Source organism: Mirounga angustirostris, unplaced genomic scaffold, assembly GCF_029215605.1.
Source record: "Mirounga angustirostris isolate CCGP_5_RB_7025 unplaced genomic scaffold, mMirAng1.0.hap1 SCAF_9, whole genome shotgun sequence".
Lineage (NCBI taxonomy): Eukaryota > Metazoa > Chordata > Mammalia > Carnivora > Phocidae > Mirounga > Mirounga angustirostris.
The window spans coordinates 4,999,775-5,018,567 of NW_026991717.1; the positions used below are offsets into that span (position 1 = coordinate 4,999,775).

Genomic DNA, 18,793 nt, shown 5'->3' on the forward strand with positions numbered 1-18,793 from the left:
AATCTGTCGGCATTGACCCCGCTTCCTGAGACCTTCTCCTCACTCCTTCAAGTGCTCTTCCTGCATCGCGGGCCACTCTTTCTAATTTCCTTCATCTGTCCCCCTCACCACCGGGGCCTGTGAGTATGAGGCGCCCCAGGGCTCAGGCCCCAGAACCGCTCGCCCCTTTCGATCCATATAACCCGAGGCCCTAATGCTGCCCTCTGGCCGTTAAAGATCTATATGCTCACGACTCCCACATTTGTACGTCCAGCCCAGACCTCCCCCCTGGACTCCTGGTTCCTAATTCTGACTGTGTGTCTTCACACCTCCACTTGGAGATCTAATAGGTCTCGGAATTACTATGCCCCAGGCCCAGCTCCTCATGCCCCTCTCCAGGACAGTTCCCACATAGCTCGGGTCCATGGCAACTTTATCCTCCTAAGTTGGTTCGGGCCCCAAATCTGGAGGTATTCCTTTATTCCTTTCCTTTTCACATGTCCACTCCATCAGACAATCCTGTGGGCCCTCCCTTCAGAATATATCCAGAACCTGATCTCTTCTTGCCACTCCCCACCACCAACCAGTCCCCACCATCATCTCTTGCCTCAATTTCTATAATAACCTCCCCGGTGACCTCACTACTCCCAATCTGGCTTCTATTCAGCCCACTGTCCACATAGCAGCCAGAGTGAGCCTTTTCAAGTCAAGTCAGGTCGTGGCACTCCTCTGCTCCAAACACCCAGGAGCCCCCATTTCATGTAGGCCCTCCTGATCGGGGCCCCGCACCCCCCTGCCTCATCTCCCAACACTCTTGGCCTTGCTCGCTGCCCCCCCAGCCACAGGGTCCGACTGGCTCACCTCTAACACACCGTGCGAGCAACCCACCTTGACTCCCTCACTTTCTGTCCTCAAGTTACCTCCTCAGGGGGCCTTCTCCCCCGCCCCGTATTAAACAGAACCCACCCTCCCCGTGCCGCTACTCCTCTCACTGTGTTTGGTGTATAGAACGCTTTGCCATCTGACATGTGATACACTGAGGAGTTTGTTAGACGACGTGGATCCTCTCCAACCCCCAGTGGGACATCGGTTTGTGACTTATCTGTGTTATTCACTGCTGTGTCCCTAGTTCCTAGAATAGTCCCTGGTCTGGAGCCAACGCTCAGGAAATATTTATAGACGAATACACTAAGTGCTCAGGGTGCCAAGAAAGGAGCAAGCACCTGTGGCTAGGATATCAGCAAGGGCTTTATGGCGGGAGCGGCATTTGAACTGGCCGTGAAGGGTGGGCGGAATTTCAGAAACCGTAAAGTTTGGTGCCTGCACCTCCCTTCAGGGCACGAATCAGGCCGCTGCGGTGCACTAAGTCCCTGCCTGTCTCTTCTCCGAGACCCGCGCCCCATGTGCGCAGTTCCGTGTTCTCTCCTGCTCTGTCCTCAGCAGCTGAGACGGTGCCTGGCGCATAGCAGTCACTTAGTAAAACCCTGATGGATGAGTGAGTAAAGGAGTGAGTAAGGAAGTGAGTGAACAAACAAGCAGGAGACAGATGGGGATGGCACGCCTGACGTAGGAACCGTAACAGTAGCGTGTGGGGGTGGAGAGCGAAGGACACGCCAGGTGACTGCGTCCAGGAGCAGGGAGCAAGGGAGGCGAGGCTGAAGCTGAGTCGGCCAGGAACAAACTCTGGGCAGCCCTCACTGTAAAGCGAGCCCCATGTTTCCACTGTGAGCTAAAGCCCCTGGTTACATCACCGCATGTGGCCAAGGCCAGCACAAATGTCCTCACCATCCTGTGCGATGATCTCATCCCTCCCAGGGCCCGGCTCAGAGCCTCCCGGCCCCATGATCTGCCCAGTAGGGCCTCAGTCTCCAGGGCATCTGAGTCCAGTCAAGCTGGGGCAGGGAAGGAGATATTGAATGGACCCCAGCACCCCAAGGCTGAGGCCTCAGCCCCCATGCCTTCCTCCGGTGCTTCTGCACAATGTGGCGGTCAGCCTGACAGCTTAGGGCTCCATGGCAACAGTGGGTTTTTGAAACACTTTTATTTGGACAGAAAACATCTCCTTGTGCCCTGGATAATATGAAGTGTGTCTAAAACACACAAAAGCAGGAAAGGTCCTTCCCTCCCAGCTGCACACACATGCCTGCCCGCGCGTACGTGCCCACAAGCAGGCGGGCACACACGTTCAGCTCTGGCCAGGAGAGCCCACGTGGTCCTGCAGCCTGTGGCTTTCCCTCTTTCCCCCCGAGACCTCTGCTTCACAGCCAGCAGGCCTGAGTCTGGAACCCAGCTCGGAGACTTGCAGCCTTGTCCCAACCATCCCCAGTTTGAGAAGCTTGGGTGGAAGAGATCAAGAGTGATGAGTATCAATATAGAGTTTTCCAAAGAGCTTTCAAACAGTTTCATCTGGCCCTCCTCACAATCCTGTGAAAACAATTCTTCACACTTACTGAGGACTAATTATGTGCCAGGTACTGAGCCGAACATTTTTCTTGTATTATGTAATCATCACAAAAATCCTACAGGAATGTACTGTTATTAACCCCCAATTTAAAGAAGGGGAATTCGGGGCACCTGGGTGGTTCAGTCAGTTAAGCATCTGCCTTCAGCTCAGGTCATGATCCCAGGGTCCTGGGATCGAGCCCCATGTTGGGCTCCCTGCTCGGGGGGGAGTCTGCTTCTCCCTCTCCCTCTGCCCCTCCCCCTACTTGTGCTCTCTCTCTCTCTTTCTGTCAAATAAATAAATAAAATCTTAAAAATAAAAAAATAAAACAACAAAGAAGAGGAATTCAAGGCCCATGAAATTAAGACTTCTGTCCCAAATCATCCAGCTGATGACATGCAGAAGAACCAAATTCAAATCCCTCTCTTCTATAAAACAGGCAGGTCAGGGGTTTTAATCTGTGTTTCACACAAAAGGAAGACAAGGCTCTGGGAAGTGAAGTGACTTAGCCAGAGTCACAAAGCATCTGGCTTCCTTTTCCCTTTACCGATGCTCTTTCTGGTGAGGATTCTGGGACCAATAAGTAAATTTCTGTTCCCAGCATTCATTATAGTAGACTTGTTTCTCTGAGAAAGGTGTTTTTCAGGAACTTGGTTCTGTCTCAAGGCTCCGTCACTGCCCAGCGGCTTGCGGTGGCTTCCTCCCCTGCCCCAACATCTATGCACACACACACACACCCCAACACAGAATCCACAAAGAGCTGAGGAGAGTGGGGGAATGGGGCCGCCATACTGGACAAAGATGGGCAACCTCAACGAGGACAGTAGCATTCTGGCCAAAGGAGCCCCTGGGGGACACAGCAGCCAGACGGCTGAGTCAAGGCCTGCTGTCCCCCCCTTCACCACCTCCGAGAGGGGAGAGCCTCAGGATTGTATATTCTTCTCCAAGACCCCAAGGACTTCTCTCAGAGCTCAGCCAGCCGGAGAACCGGCACAGACTCCTCTCCCTCACGTGGTCTAGGTTCTGCCCCACCAGAAAGCATCACGTGTTCCTGGCAGGGCCTTGATGGGGCTGACTCATCACAGTCTAGTTTAAGGAACACTACCAGCAGAGTGGGAGGAAGACAGACAAATGTGGTCATTTTATCTCCACCGACACATGCTGGGATCACTACACAAGTCTCACGTGGAGGCCAGTCTCAGCCATAGATCTATCTACCATCTACTTCTCCAGATCAGGAGACCCAGCTCCTGTTTCCTTTGTTCTCTGATTTTTCTGCATCCCGCTTCCCCTGCCCCTTTCTTCCCCATACAGTCTACATTCTCTCCTTGCTAATTGGAAATCGCTTATTGACGGTGTATTGTGGTGATCACAGAGACCTCCTCCTTAATCTACTATATAAAACTCAGGTGACCTGACGTGTTTTTATGTGTGGGGGGCAAAGAGTGGGGGAAGAGGAAGTTAGGTACGACAGGGGACTGAGGTACAGATGTTAGCAATAACTAGAGCCCTGGAAATCTTACAGCCCCAAGTGGGAGTGCTGTAGATCCGAGCATGGCAGGTGCTCCCGAGCAGAAAGAAGACCGTGGCCCTGGTTGGTCATCATGAGACATGGATATTATCTCAACTGAAGGGGTAAAGGTTTGCTCCTTTGGGTTGGGCTTAAAACAGGGCAAAGTTTCATAATGACATTGGGTGTATTGAATAAAATGCCCCAAGATTCTGTAAGTCAGACTCCTATCTGGCTTCTCCAACATCACTCTCAGAGTCCATGGCTACGAAGGGTAGAATGGAAGAGAGAGAGAAGGGAGCCCTTCTCTAATGCCTGCCCCTCTCAGGCAGCCCATGGCCCCAGCAGCAGCTGCAGCTTAAAGGAATAGGCATTTGGCAAATAGGTACTGAGCGCCTTCTTTGTGCTTGCTCCAGAAAGGCACCATGTGCCAGGATTGTGCTCTATCCTCGCAGATCTCAGTCTTCCCAGAGGAATGGAGAAATAGATAAAGCAAGAGATTTCCGCAGAAGAGCTAGAGATGATGTCCTAGAGGATAAGACATTTGGGCTGGGCTTTGAAAGATGAGAAGGAATTTTCCAGCAAAGGAGTAGGCTTCTAGGTAAAAAGACAGAATGAGCATATCACCTGTTTTCACTCTCTCTCCACTATGAGTACTCTAAAGAGTATTTTTTAATTAAAAGATATAAAACCACAGGGAAGGGGAGAACAGATGAGGCAAGCAGTAGGAGGAACAACAGTTTGAAAAGTCGGAAAGCAGATGGACAGTGGAAACAGGCTCTGCAGACCAAGGACAGCTGAACCCTAAGGTAGCAGTGGGGAAATTGAGAGCTACCCTTTGAACACTGGAAAATCCCCCAAAAGGCATAATTTCTGGCAAACACTTGGGGGAAAGGGAAGGAGGAGGGGTTATAAGTTGCGTGAAAAAACATCAGATCTCTGGATTCCCTCACCCCCTCCGTGCCACTAGGTACGCTCCTTCCCGCCCCCTGCCTCCATGGTCAAAAGGCGAGGATGATTATCTGGAAAGGTAAAACTACCCTGAGGATTATCTGGAAAGGTAAAACTACCCTAAGGGCAAGCCAGCACAGCTGAGGGCAGGACTACTCTATGGGAAACAGAAAAACATAGTAACTGTATGCATAAAATAAATGCTCTCTGATGAGAGCCCACCCAACCCTGTCATCTGCATAGCCCCTGGAAAATCTTTACCCTCCAGGCAAGGTATGGGAACAGTATTCACTAGGGACTCTAGCTAGCCCAAGATGAAGGAATTAAAGAAACTTGCTTTGTCAGTTCCAACAGTGGTTGCCAGATCACCCTACAAGGAAGCCTCAAGTTTTCAGTCCCCTCCTGCTTGCTCAGAACTGACAACCAGCTTTTTGACCATTATCTGACACCCAAAGATCCCTAGGTGTCTGAGAAAAGCCTATACATAGAAAATTAAGGACCAAAACAACTAAATTAAAAAAAAAAAAAAAAAGCAAACTGGAAGGAACTCAAGCTATGCAGGGAGAAGGAAACTTTTAGAAAGCTATCATTACTAGTCTCAGAGAGCTAAGAGAAGATATTACGTTCATGCAGAACAGATTGCCACAGGAAAAAAAATATATTTTTTAAGATTTTATTTATTTATTTGACAGAGAGAGAAACAGGGAGAGAGGGAACACAAGCAGGGGCAGAGGGAGAGGGAGAAGCAGACTTCCCACCAAGCAGGGAGCCCGATGTGGGGCTCGACCCCAGGACCCTGGGATCATGACCAGGGCCGAAGGCAGATGCTTAACAACTGAGCCACCCAGGTGCCCCTGAAAAAAAATTTTTTAAGGAGCTCTTAGAAATTAAAAACCCAGAGGAAATCTCCCAGAAAGTAGAGCAAAAAGACAAATAGATAAAAGGGGAAGAAAGGAAAAGAAAATAAGAGAATGAGTCCAGGGGAGCAGATATCCACATAACAAGAGTTCCAGAAAGACGGAGGAGAGAAAACAGGAGGAACAAACCAACATCAAAATAATCTCAAATTTCTCAGACCTAGAGGCCATCGGTTACCAGATTGAAAGAGTCCAAGCACACCCCAGGATGAAAAGACACCCATATCAAGATACATCATTATGAAATATCAGAACATTCTTACAAGCTTCCAGAGAGAGAGAGGGAAAAAAGAAAACAAACAAACAGTCTCCTGCAAAGAATGAGGAGTCAATGGGCGCCTGGGTGGCTCAGTTGGTTAAGCAACTGCCTTCGGCTCAGGTCATGGTCCCGGAGTCCTGGGATCGAGTCCCACATTGGGCTCCCGGCTCAGCGGGGAGCCTGCTTCTCCCTCTGACCCTCTCCCCTCTCATGCTGTTTCTCTCTCTCTCTCTCTCTCTCTCAAATAAATAAATAAATAAAATCTTTAAAAAAAAAAAAAAAAGAATGAGGAGTCAAATCGTCATCTTGCTCTGAACACTAACATTGGGAGCAAGAAGACAGTGCAGCAATGTCTTCAAAATTCTCAAGGACAATTATTTTCAACTTAGAATTCTATACCCAGCCAAACTCTCCATCAAGAGTAAAGTAAAAAACAAACAAAAAAACATTTTCAGACAGAAGTTGTCTAACATTTACTTCCCACGTACTTTGCCTAGGAAGCTACCAAAATAAGAATGTAAATCAAGAAAAAGAAAAATGTGGAATATAAAAACCAGGAAATCCATCATAGGAGAGAGGTAAAGGGAATGCATAGGATGATGGTAAAGGGAGATCCCAAGATGCCAACCATGTGTCAGATGCAGAAAGCAACTAAATCACATGGGGGCTGAAAGGCTCAAAGGAGAGACAGGTGGAGAGCTTGTCATCACAAAGCCCCCATTGTCATACCATCTCTGGTAGAATGTCTTTTTCATGACACTACTGAAAGATGTAGTGTAGTAAAGCCAGAGAATAAACCAAGAAAAAGGACCATATGAGATCCAGGAAACTGAATCAAACCCAGGAGAAAGGCAAGGGAAACCCCAGGATAACAGTTGTGTATCTGGCCTAAAAGGCCACCAGTTGAGACAGAAGAACAGAGATGTCCAAGAGAGATGTCTCCAAGGAAAACAGCTGACAGGAGGACTGATGACAGTGACCTTGTTGGAAACTGTAGTAAGAGGCTATTGGATGGGATAAGAAAATTTAGCAATAGGTAGCAAAAAAAAAAAAACCAATTAAACGAAAAATTAAAGAAAATACTAATGAGTAAAAACAGAAAAAAGAAGTATAATCATAGTATACTACAATCTTCAGTTATGAATAATATTACCTAGAAATAAGGTAAACAGTAAATATTGATTTAAGCAAAAATTATGACATAACTATATTGAGAAGATAAGTGAGGAGAAACAGAAAATTAAGATAGAGAGAGCTAATTCCCTAACCACTGTAACAGGAAGACCAGCTAGCATGAAAACCCGAAGTGTCAAAAGTTAGCAACAGTCACATTATTTTTTTTTTAGATTTTTAAAATTCATTTATTTGACAGAGAGATAGGGAGATTGGGAACACAAGCAGGGGGAGTGGGAGAGGGAGAAGCAGGCTCCCCGCTGAGCAGGGAGCCCTATGTGAGGCTCGATCCCAGGACCCTGGGATCGTGACCCGAGCTGAAGGCAGAACAGTCACATAATTACTCAGCATTGTGGAAATGTATACACTAAACAGCTAAATGTATACACTAATAGCTAATAAATACATTGAATAGCTAAATGTAGACACTAATAGTTAAAAGGTGAAAACAGTCGCTTCTGGGAAGACAAACTGGTGGGAGAGGTGAACTGCTGTACTTTGATACATGCCTATTAGTATACTTTGAAGACTTACATTATGTATATGTGTTAATTTGATCAAATAAAAATTAATTTCCTTTAAAAAGAAGTGATTAAGGACTTTCTATGTAGGGAAAATAGCGTATGTAGGGGCGCCTGGGTGGCTCAGTCATTGAGCATCTGCCTTCGGCTCAGGTCATGATCCCAGGATCCTGGGATCGAGCCCCGCGTCGGGCTCCCTGCTCGGCGGGAAGCCTGTTTCTCCCTCTCCCACTCCCCCTGCTTGTGTTCCCTCTCTCGCTGTGTCTCTCTGTCAAAGAAATAAATAAAATCTTAAAAAAAAAAAAAAAGAAAAGAAAATAGCGTATGTAAGCACAGATTTGTGAAAGAGCTAAGTTCTTCCAGAAAACTGTTAGTACCACAGTTACAAAGCAGGCATAAAGGAGAAGCCTCAGATGCTACAGAGAGCAGAAGTAGTATCTCCTCTTCACCAGCTTTGTGGACTTTGGCAAGTCACCTAACCTATTGTCGGTTCCTTCTCCGTAAAATTTGACTAATAATAGCACTTACTTCACCAGGTTTTGTAAGAATCCAATGACAATGGAAACAGATAAATATTGCAAAATGTGTTATGCCACACAAAGGTAAGGGATATAGGCAGGTGTCTGCCATCCCCTGGAACAGACGGGGTTCTCAGCGTGGAGCTCAGAGGGTTCTGGGTAAGGGTGAGAACTGCCTGAGGGAACCCAGTCCCAGAGAAGCTGTTTAGATGGCTGGGGCAGACAGGTCCCCCAGAATCAGGGCATGTCACAGCTGGAAACTACCAATGCCCTTGATTTACTGGGGGGAAAAAAGGGTACTCTTGGAGGGAAGCTTGATCTGGGCCCCTTGGTCTGATGGCTGCACGGCTGGGAGGGGCAGACCTGCAGGCCCACTAGCAGGTCAGGCTGGTACAACAGGAGGTCTGGAGGAGAGGCCATGCTCAGGGCCAGCTTTCCAGTCCTCCCACCACACCATCCCCTCCCAAGGAGTATCACTCTGCTTCCTGTTCTGCCAAATCCCACCATGGAGCTCAGGGAAATGCAAATAATAGTTGTCTTCATTTCTAACACTTACATGGTACTAACTGTATGCCAGGCACTATTCCAAATGCTTTGCAGGTTTGATGCATTCGGTCTCACAATAATCCTATGAGGTTCATACTATCATCATCCCCACTTTACAGAGGAGGTGCTGCGAAGTCATGAAAGGCTATGCAAACTCTTCTGTATCACATAACTGGAAAGGGGACAGATCAGCATTCCAGCCAGGCAGTCTGTCTCCAGGCTCTGCAGTCAGAATCACTCGACATCACTGTCTCTCAGGCTTGACAGCCCCAAGCGTCAACCTACTCAACTCTAAAATGGGGATATTTGGGGAGACGGCCTCAAAAACCTTTTTCAACTGGAGAGCTTCTTTCCTTGCAACTAAGATTCATTGGTCGTCTATGTTTGCCCGAGAGTTAAGAACCTGAAAATAGATTTTGAAGAAGAGCAGGGTGTATATGTGGTTCCAGAATGGGAGGGGAAAGGGACCCCAGCCCACACAGGGAGATTAAACTGGAGAGAAAGCTAAGGAAACAAATGTGAACTTGCACAGTTTTATGCACACAGCCAACCCCTTCCGTGCCTGTCCCCACAGCCCCCTGGGACCCTCCTGTGTGCAGTGACCCTGGTGTGGATTGTACAGAGGGCTTCATTACCTGTGACGATGCAGGTGAACTTGGCATCACTGTCCTCGGACACAGCCCGGGACTTGAGCGTGGTCTCGAATAGCGGCTGGGTCTCCTCTGTTAGCTGAGCAATGATGGAGCAGAAGGTGCTCCTAGGAGAGGCAAAGAACTTTTCAGAGTGGCCTTCCCCCCCTGCCAAGATATCTGGTATTGCCCAATTTGGACTGGTGTTGTCCAAAACAACTTAAATCTTACCATATCCATCCATCATCCCATGGCCATGGCTCCAGTACCTGAGCAAGTCTTCAAGGGAGCCAGATCTCTTGGCCAGGTTGGAGGCAGGGATGGTACCAAGGGGATGAATGGAAACCTGATCCAGACCCATTCCAATAGGCAGTCTTCTGATCATGGGCCAGGCTCCTAAGCATGCCAAACCATCAGCCCTGGTGTCCCTTTCCCATCCTTATTGGAGGGCTTTGCTTTACCCTCTACCATTTATCTCCCGGAAAGCTCGTGCATGGGGGTGGCACACATATGGATAGGTCCAGCCTCAGAGATGGAGACCCCAGAACAGCAGAGCTTCCATTCACGCCAAAGAGGGAAAAGCCAGTTAACCCTCAAGGAGACGCAGTTCAGGGGTCTCCCCTAATGTTTGGGCTCAAAAGAAATGCCCCCGAATTTATGAGCATAGACCATAGTAGCTAAAGAATAAGCCAGCCAATGCCAGGGATCTGGATCCAAAGTTAGACTCTAATTCCTCGGGGCATCAGAAAAGAGAGTCTGCTCCTGGATCATCCCTGGATACCACATGCGCAAGTGAATACACGGCTGCTAGCTCCAGGACCAACCAGCACGACTGCCAAACCAGAACCAGATCCACCCCTGCAAAAGCCAGGACTTTTAGTTCCACTGTGACAGTCAGCCTCTCCGAATTCAAGGGCATTTGCAGGCTCAGAGTCCAGCGTGGACTCACCAACACTGCTTAGCATGTCCAGTCCTCTCCTTCCTGGGCACAGGAAGCAAACCACCATGCCAAACCCTCTCACGGGCCCGCAGAGACACAATGCGTCCCTAGGCATGAAGCGTAACCACACAGCCAAGTTGTCTAGTGCACAAGCCGTGCCCGGCCCTCCCCACTCACACAGCCCATTGTGAGCAGCAGTGAGGACCATGAGGGGAGAAGTGAACAGAAGCGGGAGGGTCTGCCTTTCTCTGTGCCTCAGAGGAGGGGCTGCCACCCAGGCAATGCGTGTCGGCTCCAGACCTCTCCACCGGGGGCGGCGGGGAGGGGTCTGTTCGAGCACAGCAACGAGGGGCTACAACCCTGTGCTTTGTGGGGAGAGCTTCCACACTCAACTCATTGTTTCTGTGCATGTCATTCTGGACTTGAGTTTGAGGAGACAGGTTCTATCCCAGGAAGAGCGTCTGGAAGCAGGTAAGACTTCTGGACCCACAGGGCTCCAGGCGTGGTGTCTCCACAGGAATGCAGATGCCTGGGCCTTCGGGGAATTGACAGGAGCCCTCCCCGGCAAAGTCTACCCAGAAAGGGGGACGCTAACCTCCCACACAGCTGAACGTTTGAACTGGGTCTACAGTCAGGCTTCTAGAACACTCCCTGTGATGCTCTCATCTAGAACTCCTCTCTCGAGTACAACTCTTCCTTTTCCTCTAACCAGCTTGGAAAGAGAGGGTCCTTCAATTCCCTGACACTCAGGAACATAACATCTGAAAATGTTTCTTGCTGCTCTCACACTAAGAGCAAATTTCTGACTTTGGGGAATACCAAATCCCCACCAACAGTTGCCAAAGGAAACTGTTGTGCCAAAAGGATTTGGACTTCCATGATGTTGCAGCTAATTCAAAACAGCCCTCGTTCCGTCCTCCCTCCATAACCTGAATCCTATCTTACTCATGAACATGAGCCTGGATCCAGTATTCGGCTTAGGCTGCTTGGACGAGTCTAAGGAGATAAGCTACTGGAAATGGGTGCCCGAGAGAAAAGAGGGAAACTCTGCTTCCAGGAAATTTGCAGAGGCGGTGCTCATGCGAGATATTCAACAACAGGTAGTCATTTTGTGTCCTTACTGATTTTGAACAGGAAAGAACACTCATCTTCTCAAACTTCCCACACTAGGTTCTAAGCTGCATTACAGAAAATGTTTACATGGGAAAATCATGGCATGACTAGCCGAAAGCCCTCTGGGAGGTGGGTGTGGGGTGCATGAGGGGAGACAGGGAGAGTCTCTGCATATGCTGTCCACCGAATGTCACCCGCTTTCTGTCCCCAACTCCAGACCGCTCTGACGGACTGTGAATGAGCTGCTTCCAGGGTCCTAGAAAGCCAGAAGTCCACACATCTGGAAACGGTCTGGTCCCACCCTGACACCTCCAAGTCTTTCCAACTCTGTGACTTCATAAGGAGATCACAACCTAATCGTGTGTTTCTAAGGAATACCAGAATCACTGGTTTTCATGGTGTTCAGAGGAACCAGACTCTGCCCTTAGGTTTGGTTCTTTACCTTGCTTTAAATAAACTTCCAAGGACCTTTCTCTTTTAGCACTTAGCACTCCACTTTGAATTGTCTGTGATGTCCTCTCTCCCACCCGTCCAGACCCTGAACTAACCCAGAACAAAGTTCCTCAATGCTCTCCTATATCAAGGGAAAGTACATGGTAGGTCCTAATCGTGTCTGTAGACACTATTACCTATTGGGACACCAGTTGGCTACTCAGGAATCTTTCCCTGTGTACAGAAACTGTAGGCAACTCTCCCCAAATCTACCAGATGGTGGGAGGTCCAAGTGGTGGGAGAGAGCCAGGAAATGTTCCCACTTTGATTATAAAAGTTAGCTCAGCCAACAGTAAAAAGCTGTCCCCAGCTCGGGAGGAGAGAAGACAGGCATTCCACGGGCGAACCCCCACTGGGCCTGCTCCAGTCCTGCCCTGCCTCTGAAGCAGGTGCAGAGAACAAGCAAATGCAGGAAAACACTAACATGGTGCTCCCTGACCTCAAAGAGTGCACAGTCCTGCGGGGGTGGAGAGAGCCAAAAGAGAGGGGGATTAGAGAAAGAGGTGGTAGAAGAACTTAAGGGACTCAGGGGGAAACCATTTAAGGCAGGAACCCTGGTCAGAAGATCGACAGTAAGGGGTCCAACCTAGACATGGGATTACAAACACCGTGGAGACCTCAGACCGGGAAGTGGGGCCCATGCCTGGTGGTTCGCTGTCCGGGCCCCGTGGTACCTCTCCTGGGGGCACAGAGACACAGCAGCGCGCACCTAGGGAAGCCTTGCCTATTTCTGGGTCCCCAGAAGCCTTTCAGTGGTCCATGCAAGCTTCAACTCTAGCCCCTGTAAGACCCGTGCTCGCAAGAATGCCCTCTCACACCCCCCGCCCGCCACCACCCTCCAGCCCTCCCCTCACCCCATGCAGCCCCGTCAGTGCACAAACTGTCACCCCGAGGCCCTTCAATGCCCAGACCCAAGGAAAAAAAAGCAGTCAGAGAAATGTAATGCAATGTGCGTTTACCTTCCAGAGCTGGGGTGAGACAACCGGTTGCTTGATAAGCTAAGCGAAAACAGCAAATGGAATCATTAGGCCAAAAAAGCAAGGAAAGAAGGCGAAACCAACAACATTCTGCAGAGTATTAATTGGCCACCATCTGGGGCCTGGAGGCCTTTCTATTAAAAGGGACCAGCTGTCTTAGTTGGCCTGCTGGCCTCACCACCAGACACCAGGGTATCTGAATCCGAGAGCTCATTAAATGCAGAGGAGTCCAGGGGGGATGGTTAGGCAGGAAGGAGGCCCCTTGGGGCTGCGCTTTGAGAAAAAAGCGTCCCAGGCACTTGGGTGACTGGCCCCCAGAGAGGGGCTCATGGCTGCCTGGCACGCTTCCCAACCCCGCAGCGCACCAGCCTGGGGAGCAGCTCCTGCTTCAACCCTCGGCCTTTTGGGGGAGAAGGGCCCCCATTCTTAGAAATCCGCTAACACCCTGGGAAGGAGACAGGTGGCTTGGAGAACACCCATTAATAGGTTAAAGTACGGTTAAAGGGGCCACACAAGGCAAACCAGCTGGAAGAGAAAAGAAGAGGAGAAAAACAAAGCAGTTAATTCAGCAGGAGCCAGGAGGCACCCAGCTCAGTGAGACTAGCACAAGGCCCATTATGCCTACAGGCCCTGATCGCCCCTCCTACCCCCAGGGCAGCTCAAAGTGGACAATGGCCACTGGGGGCGGAGGACCCACACAGGGACACCACCCCACTCTCCTCTCCCTCCACCTTTCCTAACACGAACAGCTCCAGGGGAGCCTAGGACCACTGTGGCGCCGCCCTTTGGGAGATCTTGGGGCCACCCCCTCCACCCTGGCCCCCTTCGGCTGTCCCTGCCAGGCGAGCTCTCCCTTTGTGACCAGCAGCCCAGCCTGCCCTATGACACTTGAGTCTGCATCTCCAACCACAAGCAAGCTCCACTGAGAGCCTGTCTCTTTATCACCAAAACCCCAAATTCCTCCTCTGCCCCAAAACACGGCTTCCACTCCAGGGCTCCCGGGCTTGGGCCACCTCCAGCGTCCTCCCAAACTCCAAACTGTAAATCTGCCACTTTGGATTCCTCCCTCTCCTCCAGCTCCTAAGTCCCGCCTGTCAACAATTCTTGGCTCTTCTTTCTCCCTTTCTCGCTACTCCTGCAGTTGTGTCCTGATCTAGAACCCCATGGCTCCATTTCTGATGACCACCTCAGCCCCTTTCTCCTTCACACCCCATATCACACCACTTCCCTGAAAAAAAATGTGACAATCCTCCCGTTGAGTCTCAACTCCTTAATTGGGCACTTAAGGTCCTCCCGGCTCAGCTCACACCCCCACTACAACCATGGTTCTCTTCTTCCCAACACCCACGTTCCACTGGAACCAAACCTGTCCCTAACTGCCACGGACATGGCATCTAAGCCCATACTTCTGGCCTCCCTGTTTGGAAAGCCCTCCCTCCTTCCTTCTGCTCAACTAACCCCTGTCCGCCCTGCCTTCAGACCTAGCTTCCTTGGTAGCTTTCCTACTCCCAGCACAGTGCTCAGCAGACAGCAGGCATCCAACAGCTGTTTTATGGAAGGGAGACAGAGAGAGAGAAAGAAGGAAGAGAGAGGGTATGCAAGAGCATCTTTCAAACAGGAAGGGTGCTGCCCCCCAGAGGGAGCCGCTGCTCCAGGGAAGGTGGGAAGGGCAAGGATGCAGCTGCCTTGCTCAGAGCTTTAAAAATCCTCTGGAGGCCGCGTGGGCAGAACCTCCCATGGTTCCAAGACACTGGCCAACTCCATCCTTTCCTGACCATGAACTTCCTTTGCCTTTCTCCTCGTAATTGAGAGATCTCTCCTCTGTTGGGTCTGGATTTCTTCCCTGGGAAGGAGAGGGAGAGAATCAGCTCTCTCATTCCACGAGGAAAATGACAGGTGTCACCTGCAAGCAGAGGAGACCCTGAGCGGGGACAGTGACCCCAGCCCGGCTCCCTCTAGAGCTGTCTGTGCGGCTCTGTCCCCTGTCCTGCTTCCTCCAGGCCTCACCCATCCGCTGTTAGCCGGCTCGGGAGGAGCCCTGCGCCACGAAGGCGACCTTGTCTTCGGAGGGGAGAGCTGTACTTATGCCCTGCTTTCCGGGCCAAAGCTAGGCTCAGGGCCTCGCCCAGGCAGGAGCGTCTCCCTCCACTGCCTGCAAGGGGCTCAGAATCCGAAGGCATCAAACGTGGGTGCGGAAAGGCCTACAACAGTTCTTAATGCCACCTTCATTGTACAGAATGGGAATTCAGGGCCCAGGAAGGAAAGCTCTCTTGGTAAAGCAGGAGAGTGAGCCTGGAGGGAGCCAGGACTGGCTGTGGAAGCCAGGGTCTCCCACTCTTCCTGGCTTTCATATATTCTGGGACAGAACAGCCTGATGACTCAGTTTCCCTGAAAGCCTGAGACAGCCTGCCTGACCCAAGCAGAACAGAAGAGGTCTTCCAAAGCTGTCTGCAGTAAACATCATAGGTCCTGTGGCTCCTCTGAGCCCACGTGGGCCAGGCTCTCCAAGAAATGAGGGGGCAGGGACCTCTGAAACTTTTGAGTGTCTGTCCACCTGACTGTAGGTCCTTACCCCACTCTAGTCCCCATGCCCCACCTTCTTATAGGGATGAGGTCCTAGAGGGTGGATGTCCTAGGAGGCTGGACCAACAGTTTGCTGGGACTATCTGCATGCTGGACCTCTGACCCCAGTGGGCACTGGAAATAGCCTTAAGCTGACTACAGTCTGGAAACCACCTCAGGGCCGTGGGGTTAGGCGAGGGGAGATAGGCATAGGGGGCCAGGTTCTAGCCCTGGGCCAATGCTTCTGGTGGCCCAGCCGCCAGCCCAGCTGTCCATCAGCTCCCAGAGGCAGCCGACAATGACGCCTCATGAGCTCCATGCATAGAGGTAGACCCAGAAAAATGTTGGAGCCAAGAGTGAGTGGAAAAGAACCTGCCTCTCAGTCAGGACTCTGGGATAGTCAGGGTTCATCTGGGCTGGGGCCAAGGATAGCTGGCAAAGTCCTCAAGGGACCCTCTTTCTCCTTCATCTCTTGGGCCCTCTTCCCATCCCCACAGGCAGTCAAGCTATTGTGAGGGACAGAAGACTGCATGGTTGCCCGCTCTAACACAAGAGTCAGGCCTTGCTAGGGAACTGGGAATCGCCCCCCACCCACCCCCATCACAGCCATTCACAGTCACATTCTTCCCTCTTTGGCCAGAGGCTTTTCCAGAGGTGAGATAAATCTGGCCCTCCTTGTCCCTGAGGACCTGTGGGGGTCTGTAGCCAGCCGACAGGGGCAAAACAGAGCCCTCTCTCCCACTGGAGCCCCAGCCCTGCCTCCTCCAAAGGCCTAATGAAAAGTAGCATTCGCATTTAGATACAAGGGGACTTGGACCGGCCACTTCCGTCCTGCCTGCAGTTCTCAGGCTGGGACACTGCTTTGTGCTCATCAGGCGGGCAATTAAAAATCATCTACCATGCAACAGCTCAGCCAGGTAGCTGTCCACTCTCCAGCTTTTTCTCTACCAGTCCAGATCCACTGCCTTCCCTATTCTGCCTGGTTTTCAAGCCACCCCTGCTTCCCTCCCTCCATCGCTGCTTCTCTGCTGTGTGTTCTCCTGGTATTGACAAAGGCCAGATGCAGGAGGCAAAGCCCAGGCGAGTCCCCGTGACAAGTGTGAGACAAGTGTGAGGCTCCTACAAGGCAGGCAGCTTCACCACAGATGGGAATAAATGCCCAAGGCTCATTCCAGTTTTTCCATAGAGCCAGTGGTTCGGGGAAAAAAGGGGCATTCGTTCCTGGGAAGCCAGGGGCCTTGTCCAGTCTCACTCCGTCACTAACACCAGCCCTCAGCCCTGCCCCAGACATGTGACACCATTTGACGAGTTTTATGCAGAAACCGGTTCCGGTTACATTTGAACTTTTCCAACTCCAAGGTCAACAGAACTCAGCCAGTTCACGAGGAAGTGCCTGGGACTTTTCCTGAATGTCCTTGATGCCTGTTTTTGTGCTGTTTTAGGAACGGAGGACAAGAGGTCCCCAGACAGCTTCTCAGATGAGTGGCCGTTTTCCACATAAGCTACAACAAGCCAAGCTCTGGGGCCAGGACACAACCACTATCCCAACAGCCAACCATCACAATTCCCTTTGGAAAACAGGCTCCAGAGTTGGAGGGAAACTGAGCTGCCCAGAGGGTGCAGGAAATGTCCGTCTCTCCCCGTGGCGATGCACGTGTCCCTGGGTGTCTGGGGGCCTCTGAGCGCCTGTGGGCCTCTCTGTTGACTATCTGTGTGTCTTTGTATCTGCGGGTAGCCTAGCTCCTAAAACAAAGCAACCACACCTCTAATTCTTGGCAGAGGAGTACAGGGCTCCTCGGTTGGGCCCCTCCTTTGGCATCCTACTCCCCCAAACTGGGCAGGGCACTTGGCTCCCTCAGAACAGCAAGCTCTGATTCTTCAGACAGGGCCAGTCAGCCCCTCATCCCACCCCTGCCCCTCACCAGCCCCCACAAAGATCCTGGGGAAGACCACAGCCCTGGGCCCAGAGGAAGAACCTTATTTGCACAGAAATAAGAACCTTATTTCTTCCTGGTGAACCCCACCACCCCCACCCCCCTGAGCTAAGTAGCCCCCACTGGGGGGGTCCCCCTAGCGCCCCTCCCCAACTCCCCGCTCCCACTCTGCCCCTACCCTTACCCCGTGAATGCTCTCCCCCTCCCTTCCAGCTGGGGGAGGAATTCCAGCCACTCTGGCTTTCCTTATCGCTCACTGTGGAATCCGAGGCCAGGGAGTAGCTGAGTATGGGGTGAGGGTGCCGATGGGACGAGGGGCGATAAAGGAAGGCCTTCGGGCCCCTGTGAAATCACCCGCAGAGCTGGGCCCTTCTCCTCTCTCGAGCCTCGCGTTGCCAGAGGCCCGAGGCCCCGCAGGCCCTGAGGGGTCAGGAGGAGCCTTGAGGGCCTGAGGGCCCCTGCGCCCGGCCACGCCTCAGCTCTCAGGCCTCGGGAGGAGGGAGCCAGGGTGCCCTCGAGGGCGTCGCCGCCGCCTCCGCCCGCCGGCCCCCCAGCCCCCCACCCCACCCCCGGCCCCGGGGCCCCCCGGGGGGACGCGCCACTCACCTGGCCTCCGGCCTCACGCTGAGCAGGTAGCTGCGGCTGGCCGGGCTGGGGGTCCACACCGGCCCGTCGTCCTCGCCGTCGCCCGCCGCCCCGGCCCGCCCGCCCGAGCCCCAGCCGCGTCCGGGGGCCCTGCGCGACCCCATCCCGCCGCCGGCCGCGCGCGCTCGCCAGGCCCCTGCCCTGCCGGCCGCCGCTCCCGCCCGCGGCTGACGCGCGCCCCTATTTATAGCCCCGCGGCGCGGCCGTCGTCACCTGCTGCTGTCCCTCCCCCGGCCCGGGCCGACGGGCGCGGCGTCCGCGGCGCCGGGGGGCGCCGGGCCTCGCGCGAGGGCCCGACCCCGCTGCGCTCGGCCATTCCCGGGGCCGCGGCCCGACGCGCGTGGAGCGCCCGGAGCCGGCCCGGCGTCGGGGCCTGGGCCTCGGGAGGCCTCCCGCTGTGCCCCAAACTCCAGGCCCCAGGCCCCCGGCTTCCTGCCGACCCTCCTTCCCCCGCTCGTGGGGGGTCGGGGGGGTGGCTTTCGCAACTGTGGACGCGCGGGCCGCGCGGCCTTCGCGCAGCGGAAGGTGCAGAAGCACCCGAGGAGCTGGCGGCGCAGGCCAGGCGAAGTTCAGGGGCGCCAGGCCGCTTGGAGCCTGGGCTCCACACGGTGGGCGCCGCCGCAGCCGGGGACCGGCCCCCTTCTCCCTGGTGGCAGCCCCCGCTGACCCTCGCCTTGCCGGTGA

General features: G+C 52.6%; 1 protein-coding gene across 2 annotated transcripts in view; it reads right to left on the reverse strand.

Moving 5' to 3' along the window:
- ALPK3 (alpha kinase 3) overlaps window positions 1-18,234 on the reverse strand; it is a 54,128-nt gene extending 35,894 nt beyond the window's left edge. The window contains exons 1-3 of one of the 2 annotated variants that reach the window (XM_045899333.3): window positions 18,071-18,234; window positions 12,951-12,989; window positions 9,453-9,574 (exon numbers count right to left, since the gene is read on the reverse strand). In XM_045899333.3, the coding sequence (XP_045755289.1) occupies window positions 9,453-9,574; window positions 12,951-12,989; window positions 18,071-18,213 (304 nt within the window). In that variant the 5' untranslated portion in view covers window positions 18,214-18,234. The remainder of the gene's footprint in view (window positions 1-9,452; window positions 9,575-12,950; window positions 12,990-18,070) is intronic. The other variant, XM_045899332.3, reaches the window with a different exon arrangement.
- Between the last annotated feature and the right edge of the window lie 559 nt (window positions 18,235-18,793).